The 13,811-nt window shown below is 37.4% G+C and overlaps 1 protein-coding gene across 3 annotated transcripts in view; it reads left to right on the top strand.

Annotated features, from left to right (window-relative positions):
• Positions 1-13,811, top strand: part of MGAT5B (alpha-1,6-mannosylglycoprotein 6-beta-N-acetylglucosaminyltransferase B) — a 260,022-nt gene that overhangs the window by 136,278 nt on the left and 109,933 nt on the right. For all 3 annotated transcript variants that reach the window (XM_081934842.1, XM_081934843.1, XM_081934844.1), the window contains exon 4: positions 11,573-11,685. In XM_081934842.1, the coding sequence (XP_081790968.1) occupies positions 11,573-11,685 (113 nt within the window). The remainder of the gene's footprint in view (positions 1-11,572; positions 11,686-13,811) is intronic.

Here is a 13,811-nt window from a genome sequence, read left to right on the forward strand (position 1 = left end):
GAAGGTAGACGAAAGAGTAACCCTGATGTTTATTCCATGGATAAAGGAGAACCTCCATTGCAAATAATTCTTATGAAAAAGCCTCACTGTACTTCATAGGCATCACTCTGAAAGTGACTGTGTGCAGTTATGGCTTTTAGCAAATGTTCTTTCGTTTGCCAAGAGATATACCCATTTCTTTGGCTATGTTCACAAGATGCACTGAAACACAAACCAAGCCTTCACATCGTTTAGAGGCTATTGCAGGAATCAGTCATCTTTGCCAGAGATGTTTTTGTGGAATATCCTCCAAATATTTCTATATAAATAATTACAAGTACTGAAAGTCTTACAAGATTTTATGTGGGAAGACAGAATTCTTGACATTTGACTATGTCCTGAAAATTAGACCATTCTTAATGTTTATGGAGATTCTCAATCATCCAGATTCCAGATAATGGTTGTCCCAAAGGTGCTTTTCCAAAAGGCAATGGAACTTTCTTGGTTTTTTTTTCTTTCTTGAAAATGTTTTGCTTCTTATCCATGATGCTTCAGAACTCAAGAAACTTCTTGGATGAAAAGTGAAATGTTTCCAAGGTGGGGGAAACCCCCAAGAAAATCAAGTTGCCTTTTGGAAAAGCACCTTTGCAATGGGTCATTCTTACTTTCCTAAATGTGCATTTTTAAAAATTTGACAGTCAGTGCCATTTTGTTGATCCTTGAACCCAAACCACATACATACCTACTTACCTACCTACTTACCTACCTACCTAATTATTTTATAGTTCAATTTATTGTTCAAATGAAGAAAATTGGTTTGCTTAAGTAAGATGTAGTTCAATTAACCATGGGTAAGTACATCACACAATACATTTCATGCTTCCTTTTTTGGTGAGAGGCTATAGCTCAGTATTTCTTCCATTCTTCTCTTTCTGAATTCTGTCCTGTTTTACACTGAAAGCCCATTTATTATAAGACAAGTTTGTTAAGGCTTGCATTCATATTTGATAATGAATTGTTCACTGGGATCATTCCTGGCCTGGTTTTGTCATAATGTCCAAACTATTTACATATTTCACCCTAAACCTCTTAACAGTGTAAAAGGTCTACTAGCCAAACAACCTAGGGACGTTGGAGGAAGAAACAACTGCAGAACCTTTATGTCTTTAAGTCATTATTCACTCTTGGTGACTACCTGGACTAGTCCCTGCAATTTTCTTGGCAAGATTCCAGAAGTGGTTTGCCCTTGCATGCTTCTTAGGCCTGAGAGAGTATAACTGGCCCAACATCACAGCAATAACAATAGCGCTTAGACTTATATACTGCTTCATAGTGCCTTAGAGCCCTCTCTAAGTGGTTTTACAAATGTCAGCATATTGCCCCAACAATCTGGGTCCTCATTTTACCCACCTCAGAAGGATGGAAGGCTGAGTCAACCTTGAGCCTGGTGGGATTTGATCTGCCAAACTTCTGGCAGCTGGTGATCAGCAGAAGTAGCCTGCAGTACTGCACTCTAACCACTGCACCACTGTTGCGCTGAAAATGATGATCATCCATCTGGCTTCATGATTAAAACAGTACTAGAACGCATAATCTTCTGGTTTCTAGCCAGGTGCCTTAATCACTACACCAGATTGGTTCTTGATCAAGACCTAGATATGTTTACTTTAGGACTGGTTGTTCTGGGGAAAATAAGTGAGACGAAGGAAAATGATTGACCTCTTCAAAATAATTGGATCCACATGCTTTTCAGTGATTTCTTATGTGCTGGAGCAGCAAGGTTTTCTTAGTATTTGGATTTAGTGCCTAAATCAGGCCAATAGTATCCTGGGATTGTCATCTCAAAATTCCCGGCTAGCAGGATCCCAATCTGTGCTACCTGAGGGTCACGGAGCATGTATTTTCAATGCAACTGGAAGATAGCAGGTAAAGGGAAGTTGGCTTAGAGCAGGTTGGGACATTTCAAAGTTGCCACATTGTGAGATCTTAGTGTTGTACTCCGCCGCAAACTATTAGTTGAAATTACCTTTCATTTCTTAATTAGAAAAGCAAAGGATACGTGTTAATCTGAGACCTGTGAATGTATGGTATTTTATAGCAATTCAATTTCACTGTATTCACGTTCCATCTTAAAAATATCCATTTTAAGCGAAGTTACATTGACATAGACTAAAGTCACTGCTTTTGTCAATGAGGTGCTCGGGATACCAGGTTAGGCTAAGAATGTATAAGGTTTGACCTTGGAGACCATGCAAAAATAGAAAGATCCATTTGCACACCCATTTTGCAAAATGTAATAAAGATGACGCATCTTGTAAAGAGATAACACTGCAAACATGGGGGAAAGCAAAGAGAATGGAGCATTGAATTAGTGTGTGTGCACATGCTATAAAGTTAACTCCCAGTCATCTTATATTGAACATGAAGTGCTATTAGGAAACTTCATATTCCTGGGAGTTTTTCAGATGTGATAAATACTGATTATAAACTCCATGTGGGCTGAATCTTAATCAAGACTTAGAATTATATAGTACATATAAAAAAAGAATAAAAAAATCTGTATTGATGCACAAGAATAAAAACAGTATATTTTTATTAGCTCTTAAGATCTCAGGGAAAAAATCATTTGCAAGAAGCTAAGGTAATTTATCTTAATTTCAATAGCTGGCAAATTCCCAGAATGTTTTGGTGGGATTTACATCATTGTTTCAGATAAAATATATATAAACAAGCATTATTTATTATTTTCTTATGGCTACCGTAGTTTGCTGATGCACCAAGAAAATGTGTTAACAAGACAAGAATGCAGCTCTTCCAGAAACTGAAATACTGACAACTGCATTTATGGGTGTTTGTGTGTGATCATTTCATTGTGAATTTTATTTATTGATTTAATTTATATAATACATTTATGGGCTGCCCATCTCATATATATGATTCTGCTGGCTAACAATTAAAATGAAGCAAAACAATAAAAACAATTCTAATTAAAAACAACAGAGATACTATAAAAATTTCAGCCAAGATTACTCATAAATATTTAAAATAATCAGAATTTTACAATTCTGCAAACTGTAAGCAATATTATATTACTCTTTCATCATCTTTTTTTAATGACTTGGAGAGAGCTTAGTAACACCAGCAAAAAAAAATCAATTCACAACATAGCATTTGTACACAACCAAATCTTCCATATTTAAGAATCATATTTCAAGCATTATTTGATCATGGTTTGATCTGAGCACAGGACACTTTCACTTGGGGATTCTATGCTAGTTTGAAAGCCCTCTGGTCCTCTGTGATCCCATGATGTCAGTTGAGTTTGATTGTGGAACCAATTTATTTCTTGCTCAGCTATGGTGCGTTTGACATTGAAACCCAATAAAATATATTCTATTTCATAGCATATAGTTCACCCAGAAAGCTATTGCACTCATTGTTTTCACCAACCAATGAGTGCAATACCAAATAAAATGTGTTAGTCATGCTAGCTAGACCGAGATTTGTCAGCCCCCTTTATTTATAGTTCTTCAGAAAGAAAGAAGAGATTTTTCAATATCTAGCATAGACACATATGTGCTGGGTAGCTGCATTGAACCTAATAGTTTGCAAGACTTCACTGATATTGAGGTTTTAGATAGAGAACATTCCACTGACAATACTTACCTTAACTTTGCCAGAAGAACAGGAGTGTTAGGAGGAGCAATGTTTTCTTGCAGATAAATTAAATCATCTTCCTAGAGTTTGAATATCTAATATGGTCTCAAAAAGTTATTTTGGTTCATGGTGGGGCATGCATGTTAATGAAGGGGAATCAAATTGTGGAGCTAGGAACTACATATAAACATGTCTGTACACGTTAAGACACAAGATACACGTATCTAAGTGTTCCCAAATGTTGGCCAGCCATTGTTTCTTTGAATTATTTGAAACATTCAAACAATTGAAAATACAAGTTTTAAAGAAATTGGTTTCATAATGTGTATTTTATTACTTGTTTAGAGAAAATATTTTGCAACTATTTTAGAAGTAAATGCAAAGGATGTGTGTGTTTGTGTGTGTGTGTGTGTGTGTGTGTGTGTGTAGGTGTGCTACAGAGGGAGACTTATTTCCTATGCTTTCTTAGCAGTATCAAATGCCAAAATTTCTTTCCAAAGAAATATTCTTAGCACATTTCACGTTCTAGAAGAGCTTCTTATGTGATGCAACAAGAATATTGAGCAGGATAACCAAACATTTCTTTCCAAATTAATACTTTTTGATAAAGAAACACTAGATAGTTAATAGAACTGGTAGAAACTCTTTGAATGAATAGGAGACCAAACTACCATCTGTAGTAAAACAAGACTTAACTAGATTAGTGATTTTATAGCAGATTGGAAATTTGATCATTACACCTTCTTAGTAGAACAATTCATTTTCCACCTAAAAGCTTCTTCACTGCTGAAGACAATTTAATTATTTGATTTTTCTTCTTCTTGTGAGATCGAACATCAGTTAGCTCAATAGTTAAGTCCTAATAAATATTTGGCAATAGGATTGCTGGTATACTTCATGCCACATATAAAAGTCCTTCTGATTCTGAAGCAGTGAAATCTTGTCCCATTATTTGGAAAAGCTCTACATCTACAATGGAATCTGATTTTGGATGGAATGGGAGGTAGTGTTTGTTCAGATAGCTGGTTCTCCTCTAATAATATGAACGGTCAATAATGAGCCACAAATCAGAGATTTTTAAATCAAGAGCTCAAGCTGTGAAAATCCACAAAATAAGAGGTAGAACGATTTAAGGGTTTGGGTTTTGCCTTGAGGTATTTTAAATTCCATGCTTCAGATTCACCAAGCTGTTCAGGAGCAAATCCAACACTTAAATAGAAGGGACTTGAAATCAGAAGGCTGTTGTTGTTGTTAAATTAAGATAACCCTATAAAGGTTTGCTCATTTAAAAACATAATCCTCTTTCATTTTGTTCTCTGGTTAGTTAGCTTAGGTATACGCTTCAAATGCTGAGTCCTGATAGTAACCCAGAGTTGCTTTTCTAAGTGAGATAGCTGGCACATAAATTTAATAAATAAATAAATAAGTCCTAGAGTCCTACAAAGAAAGATGAAACAGGATCTTCTGCATTATCCCACTTCAGATGTTTCAATCCAAATAGTAAATGTATTCTGGGAGAAATGTTTAGATCAATGCTGATCTAAATGTTACTTCAAATTCATGACTGCCCATTTCTCTGTTTTTGATATCCATATATAGCTATCCATATCCATGCGGACGGTATTGCAGTGCATAGTTTTGTCATATTTATGTGATTTGCCATATATATGGTGTGTAAATTTGAATGACTTGCTCAAGTGAACATCCTGGCTGAGCAAATTTGAATCAGTTTCAACCTTAATATTTTACCTAGTATGGTTGTACAAGGTTCTCATAGGCTAGAATTTTATTTTCCAAGGATTTTTATCTTTTTTTCCTCCTTTGATAAATTTGCCTGGAAACCCAGAAGCAGTTAAATTCAATTTAATATATGCCACACTTTGGAAAATGTTTTCAGCAGTTTAATCCGTCATTCTTATTGTGTTTTATTTTTTGAAGTTAGACTTCAATCTTTTAAGCATCACTATCATTTGGGTACAGGAACCATCTTCTGCACTCAAGATAGCTGTGAAAACATTATTAGGTGCTCAGAACATTAGAATTTCATTTAGCATTTTAATTATTTTTCCCTTAGATTTCCTCTGCAACCTCTTAACGTGTCTTTGCCCTCTTTGTTCCTTAGAACAAGGTGCCCTTCTCCAATTTTTTGTAAGAAAAGCAGGACTTGGGCAAAAAAGTGTGGCATTTGCTTCCCTCTATAAGATACATTTATTATATAGCCTAATAAGCTGATTTTTCTTCTTCAGGAAAGCGACTCTGAAAATTAGACAAGGATTGGGCTGTTTTTATAAAAGGGAAAATGAGACACAGTTTGCCCAGAAAAGCAAAAACTGAGTCGAGATTTTAATTGGGATTTTTGTAGAACTGGGCTAACATATTCATTATTGAGCCATATACTATCTCTATACTAAATGCTACACCTTGAAGCTATGCTTGTTATTCTGGGATTCCTTCAATGTATCTGTTAAGAAGCATAAATACTTCGGTTTTCCTGAGGAACTCTATTGACTGGAGATGACCAATCTTTCAATTTTATTGTCTTGTGCCATTAACACTTGTGTAGCAGTGGTAGGTTGCTAATCTTTTTACTACTGGTTCGGGTGCGCGTGACACTTTTGCACATGTGCAGAAGTGTCTGGGCGGGTGGGCAGAGCCTCCTGCCACCGCTACTACCGGTTTGCCTGATCTGGGCCGAACCAGGAGCAACCTACCTCTGTTGTATAGGGGGAAGTATAGGGGGAAGTCCATATTTTTAGATATTTATGGCACTATGCATGTCCAAATTCATTTACTGCCTATTCATCGCTTCTTTGTGGAACTGTTAGATATTCCAATGTTTAGAGCAATTCCTGTTATAGTTTTACAATAGTCCAATCAACGACATTTGTAAAATTCAAATCCATCCCAGTTTGTTGAACTCATGCAACATAAGTTTAAAAAAAAGAAATAAAAACATACAAATAAAAAATGAAAACACTTGGGCAAATTAGGGCAATGCTGTGGAAAAGTTGCAGGAAAGGCTGAATATCCTGTAGGTTCAGACAGTGATCCTATATCAGGACCCAAATCCAAGACAGACAGTTGCGATTCTTCCAAGCAGGTTTGTTTATTGTTCTATACTTATAGACAGAATCTGCCAAACTGAAACACTCTACTGTCTACATCCAGCATATATTCTGAAAACTGTTAGGGAGGGGCTGTCTTCACCCTCTTTCTCTCACATAAAATATTTGGACTCAGCTGTCTCTTATTCCTCTAGAATATACCCCCTTCCTCCTGGGAATCCAGCCCAATACATTCCATCACATCCTATTAATTTTGTATCTGCTAAGAGATACACCTTGATTGAAATCCATATTGTAGCTGTCTTGTTTCACATTGGCTGACTCTGTATGTCAATAAGGAATAACTTGCAAGAGTTGTTTGGCCTTTGTCTTCTTCAATGTACTATTTCCCTCTCCTTTAACTTTATTTGAAGTTTATAAAGCTGAGATGAATGGGAATCTGTTACAGGTCTTCTATATGCAGTTATTTATTGAAATTTTCCTGTCACAGGAAATAGAAGAGGAATGCAGTGCTCGTGACCTATCATGCAGCCTATCAGCCTTGTATGATGGTCAATGTCAGGGTGGAAATTCAGCCCTGTTCCCCTCCTGGGGTATTTGTATTTAATGTGGGATGAACCGTGGCTTTTCCTTGAAGTATACTTCATAATTAAGAAAAATAAACCCGAGATATATTCTAAGAAACACATTTTATTGTAAAGAAAATGAAAAACAAAACTTACTAACTAACGATTACATTTAGGCAGCGTTCCTGCCTATCTTCTTGGCAGGCGAACAAAGAAGCAAAGATGTGGAAAAGAATGTGGACATGCTTAGTGAGCTTAGTGATAAGAGTCAGATCAGTCTACCGTATGTCTTAGAGTTTAAGCACAGCTGGCAAACAAAAACAACACAGTGACAGTCAATACATGGAAAAAAATGAACCTCCTTGTATTGCTGCCTTATGGAATAACAAATGTTAACCTAGGAAGAAAAATACTGGGCAACCCACAATATGTGGTTGATGAGCTGCATTTAGCTTGCTGGGACAGAGACCATTTCTGCTGGTTCATGAGATGCCCCGGAACATAATTGTCCAGGTTTTGATTCCCAAAAGCTGCCTTCAGGCCAGCTATATATGTGACAGTCAATTAAGTTGGTTATATGAATTGTAATAATTGTCTAATGCTTTTGATATTATGGAAATTGAGTCATCCTAAGTACAGTGTTGGGAGAGTTGTCGTCATTCCCCCACACACACACCAAGTTTCTGTATATATTAAAGATGCCCAAAGGATTTTCGGTGTTAAAGTAGAAGTGAAAGCAAATTGGAAGCAAAAAAACCCTACCCCAACAACATTTGTATTCAATGATATTATGAGCAACAGGCCTTTTCCCCCAAAGGTTTTTTTCTGAAAGGCAGCTGATCTTCATTGTTTTTTCCCCCTTGAAAATGTTTTGCTTCTCATCCAAGAAACTTCTTAGTACTGTGTTAGAACTGAAGACGCTTCTTGGATGAGAAGCAAAACCTTTAGGACAACCATGACCTGGATGATTGAGAACCTTCATAGACATTGAGCAAAAGGCAAGCTTAGGTTTTCCTTGTAGCCCTGCTATCACCTCTGTCAGCAAATTCTGGGCACTAATAGCAAGTTTTGAAGAAGAGAATTATATAACATGGGATTTGATCTGAAGAAAGAGTCCCATGCCAACATAACAAGAGGAGAGAAGGTGCAAATTTATTCCTTTCCTCAGACAGTAACTATAAGTTATTTTCTCTCTCCTCTATGCAAATCTTCTGTATCAACTGAGAAATGTTTCCAAGGCAAGAAGCTAGGATGAACTGACCCAGGTTGCTCCAATTCATCAATTCCTCCCTTTTACTGAAACCCCAAAATAATTCCTCTACAGGCCTTTTAATTTTTTGGCATTGCAGGCTGATATTGCCGAAGGGAGGGGAGAGAGAAAACCTTTGTGTTTTCCTATTATTGAATTTCAGCACGTTTCAAGGCACTTATTCTGCAATGGTTAATTTCTGTGGGTTGGGGGGTTAGGATAGGAATGGACTCTAGTCAACTACTAGATTTTTTTAAAAAAGAAAACTACATTCATACAACTGGTGAAAAGTGAAAATTACAGAAATGATTATTTTAGTTAGTTTATTTATATCCTGCCTTTATTGTTTTTTACAAATAACTCACAGTGGTGAACATATACAACATATCTTCCTCCTTCTATTTTCTCCACAACAACTCTGTGAGGTGAGAGAGAGTGACTGACCCAAGGACACCCAGCTGTCTTTCACAGCTAAGGTGGGATGTGAACTCACAGTCTCTTGCTAGCCCGGTGCCTTAAACCCCTTGACCAAATTGACCCTTAGTGCTGTATGGAGAACTGGTAGACATAACTTCTGAATGAAACTGAGAGTGTCTTAGCTACCCGCAAAGTGTTTTGTCCGATTGGTGCTTGTAGGTATATTGTGACACCAGTTGGCTTGGCAGCCCAGTCCTGAAAGGATGCTCATCCCATGAGGATTATGTGCCATGTTGCCCTCCAATCCCAAAATGTATATCCATGATATGAAATATTGCTATCTGTAATAATAACAATAAAGCAAGCCCTGAATTATATAAAAAAGAAAGGAATAGAAACAATAATGGAGAGAAGAATAAAAATTATCCCAGTTTGACTTTGTTCTAAAATGCAAATGTATGCTTCCTCATTCACATGTCTTATAAGATTCCCAGCTGTGGTTGTTACAATACTTAGCATGCACTCCTACTTAGGACTGTTTATTGTAAATTGTGTTCAGTGAGCCCTGCCCCCTGGAAATGTGGCAAGTAGGCTTGCAGCCTTTTGAAGAAATATCCATTATTTCATTAGTATTGCATTTGGCAAATTAAAAATGGTACAATTGCCCTAAGATTTACTGTTAAGATGCCACCTATTTATTTAACAAATCACTCATCGTTTAATTTTAAGATATAGTGGAATAAATAATGTTTAACTATTCAGTTTGAACTCTTTTTTTCCTATTACACTCTGAAAGAACAACGGGGGGGAAAAATCACCCAGTTATCCTGCAGCAAGCCCCTGTAAACAATGTGATATTTCTGAGTAAAACATAAATAACGTTTCACTTTAACTAGCCCCCAGAGTCTCTTTACAAATATTGAATGATTCTGCTGAATTGGTTAAATTTGCTATTTCTAAACCCCCTTGTGCAGAAGTAAAAGTCGCAGTCTTAATTATATGACTTTGTAATTATCTCAATGGTTCCTCACTCCTGAATCCACCTTGCTGAGATGTAGACATCTATTTCAGATCAAAACAACCAGTTCATGCTGTTTTGAGATTCATGTGAGATTCCATGGGAAATATTGTCTATAACAGTTGTAAGATCATTGTTAAGCTACATGAACCATTATCTTTATTGAGACCAGTGGAGCATATAGTCTAATATTAGAAGTGGCCTGAAACAAAGAACAGGAATCTTACTTTACTGCTCTGCAAATACAAAGAAAACATGCCTTCTTCTAGAGAAAGCATAGCACCTACCAGAAGGGTGTATATGGGTGTGTGTGTGTACGTGTGTGTGTGTGTGTGTGTGTGTGTGTGTGCGTGCATACATTTGTGCATATTGGAAAAATCAAGATGGCAGTCAAGACCATTTGACAATGGTTTCAGCCACTATCTTGGTATTTTTTTTTACTCTCCCTGTGGATGTTCTGCCAGTGAAGACATGGATGTAAAGTGTTATGTAGAAATGGATGTAAAGTGTTATGTGGTGAACTTAAAAAAAACTTGCTACAAATAAAAGAAAGTGGGCAAGGGTCGGCGGATGTTCTCTACAGATGAAAAAAGATTTACTTTTAACTCAAACTGAAAAGACCAAACAATGTGTGAGGCAGCAATAGATACCTCTAATATGCAGATTGGAAATACAATGTGCAATGAAATTAATACAAGCTTGAGGCCACCAGATTTAATGCAAAACCATTGCTTGCAGTATTGAGTTAATAGCTTGTGTTTCCTTTTCATTAAAATGAAGGATGGTATGTAATTAGCAACAATTGTTTATAGATCTGGCCCAAAGATATAAACCAGATGCTACATTGAAATGTTGCAGTGTCTGTGACCAAAGATTGGGATACAAAAGTTATTTTGAATTATTATCATAAACTCTGTGAGCCTAAAACAAACTGGCAACAAGACATTGAAATGTGCTTATCTCTAGGAAGCTTCAATGTGAACAAATTGTGAACAGAATTCTGGCTTAGCTTGCCATCGGAATATGGCCCATTCTGAAACAGCTGATAGGCTTATCCTTCTTTGGGGTGGCAAGTGAGTTTCACATTACATAGAAGCCAATTCATTTTTGCTACTATGAGTTTATTGGCTACACAGTCAGTATGGTCACACCTTCCTGACAAGTGTACCAGAGAACATACGTATCTGCAGGCACATAGTTTTGAATTTCACTTTTTCTTAGATTCGTTTGAAGTAGCTTTAAGTGCATTTTTTAAAATAGTGAAGCCATCTGAAAATGACATTCAAGTGGGGTGCGGGAGAAAGCAATTCAGAAATAAGATTGGTCAAAGGGGAAAAAAGAGCATTTGGAGAAGATGAAGGCAAGCTAGAAATAAACTGGTCATTGTCCTGTCCTCCAAAAATAAGAATCTCCCTATAGGTAGCAAACTATGAAAAATTAGATCTATCTCTCTTGGGTCCAACATCTTTTTAGTTCTCAATGTTGTTCTTTTCTGGTAGTTGCCTTTTCTGCTTTGAAGAACTATTGCTTTAGGAGCAGAGTATCTTCACCACTGTTACTGACAAGCTGAGATGCCCATCAAAAATGAAACATGTATTATATATATATTTCCTTTTTCTAGGTTCCATCCAGCAGCTGGTCTGATGGAGAGGATTCAAGCAATTGCTCAGAATGTCTCAGACATCGCAATGAAGGTGGATCAGATTCTTCGCAACAGTCTCCTAAATGGAAAATGTAAGGACACCTTCAGGTGTGAAAAGAATAGTCTGGAGCCAATGTAGATATGGAGCTATGCAATACACTCAAGGAACTGAATCTGAGTCTATCGTGCTATAGTGCTTCTGTGTAGATCCAAGGTACCTTTTTCCCCCTACCCCAAACTCAGGTTAAGCATTAAGGTACAATAGTCTGATATGGAGGAAATCTGCCATGTCTTGTACTACTATGCAATCTAAGGGACATGATTTAAAATAGTGGATTAGATATACAGTAGAATAGAGGAATGTGAGTGCTATAATCGAGAAGACAATTCTCTATGCAAAAAACGCTCTGGTCAATGGTGGAAAGGAACATGATGACTTGAGAATGCCTATCAGCAGCAAACAGACCTGCCACAGTTTTTCCAACTGTGATGACGTGTCTTCTGTTTCTACTCAAGGTATTTATGCCCACATCTTTAGACAGGAATTAGCATGGACAAATACACAGCTCTATACCCTTTTTATAACCTCTTAGATAAGCTGCAAATAAAGTTAAACCAAACCAAATCTACTTTCTAAGTATCCACTCAACCAGCTAAGCCATCAGTGAAACTTTCTCCACAGTGGAGTTACATGAGAAAGCAATTTGGCCTTTTGTGGAAGGAAACATTTACTTAGATCCTCTATTCTTTTCTGGTCGATATAACACACCTCTACTTTCCTCCTATACCCATACCAGGGGTGGGTTCCTACCGGCATTGGTACCAGTTTGTTTTGCGCATGCACACCAGACACATGCACAGTTCACTGTTAATTGTTCTGCACATTTCATGGGCAAAGACCATGAAAAGCTAATAAAAAACATGCCTGCAATGGCGGTGGAGACCGGGGAACCAGTTTGGGGGCATGGCCAGCCTGGGTCACTGCTGGTTCTGTAACCCAGGCCAAATTACCACTACCAGTTCTCACAAACTGATGCGAACTGGTAGAAACCCATCTCTGATCCATACAGAGTTTCAAAAGGGCTTTTTCAAAAGGCAACTGGATTTTGTTTTTTCTTCAAGACATTTTGCTTCTCATGCAAGAAGCTTGTTCAGTTCTGTTCAGAAATGAAGAAGCTTCTTGGATGAGAAGCTAAACATCTTCAAGGAAAAACAAAGTCCAGCTGCCTTTTGAAAAATCATCTTTGGGACAACCATGACCTGGATGGCTGAGACTCTCCATAGATATCCATGCATAGATTATCAGCCAATTATCTGTTTTGCTCATTCTATTTCCTAATATAGTTCATGCCTTTCTCATTGTTATGATTTATAAACTATTTGCGCTTTACATTTCACATTAGGCTTAAGATCATGGCCATCACGTGACTATCTGTGTAATGAAGAGTTAACATCTTTCATGTTTGGATTCTGTACAGATCAGAAGCACTAATCCATCTTAAACTGGGCAATCTAGCTTGGATTGAATGGAGACATAGTTACAGCAAAGTTATTATAGGCATATGTTAATGCTAGACTTGAAAAATGGAACGTGCAAAATTAAGTGAAAAGAACATTCATAATTAAATCTTTCTTCCACGTGGTTTCAAACTGTGGAAATTACACCATGGATGTTTGCATATTTAGTTCTGTTTGGTAGCTTTTGTGTACATGGGGGAGGGGGGGAGAGGAGACCCTTTTAACATTGGCCTCATTTGACTCTGATGGGGATGGAAGAGTTACTATCTGCAAAGCCATTGATAGGTGGAATGTCAAACATCATGAGCTGTAATCCTCACTGTTAGAACTGCCAAGCCATCTCCTAAGTCATCAGCAGCAACACAGTAGAAGGGAGGGGAAGGAGGGAGGGAGCCCGTCCCCTTGGCAACAGATGCATATCCCGAGGACACCTTCGTCCTACTTCTTTCTTCAGCGTTCCTCACTATGTGTATCACCTCCTTTTAGTGGATGGATACGTTAAAAGCCGTAATCCTGCGGAAACCATGCTACTGTGATCCTGTTTGTTTCCTACTGAGCCACTGAAGAAAATGATCCCCAACAGAACCATTAAAATACATGCCTTAAATCCCATGCAGACTCATCAACTTTGCTTTCTGTTGTTCCTGCTCTCCATAACCCAGGCCTGTGATAGTCTTTTCTTCTAGGCTGACTTTCATTC

This window comes from Natrix helvetica (assembly GCF_964273705.1).
Source record: "Natrix helvetica genome assembly, chromosome: 1".
Lineage (NCBI taxonomy): Eukaryota > Metazoa > Chordata > Lepidosauria > Squamata > Natricidae > Natrix > Natrix helvetica.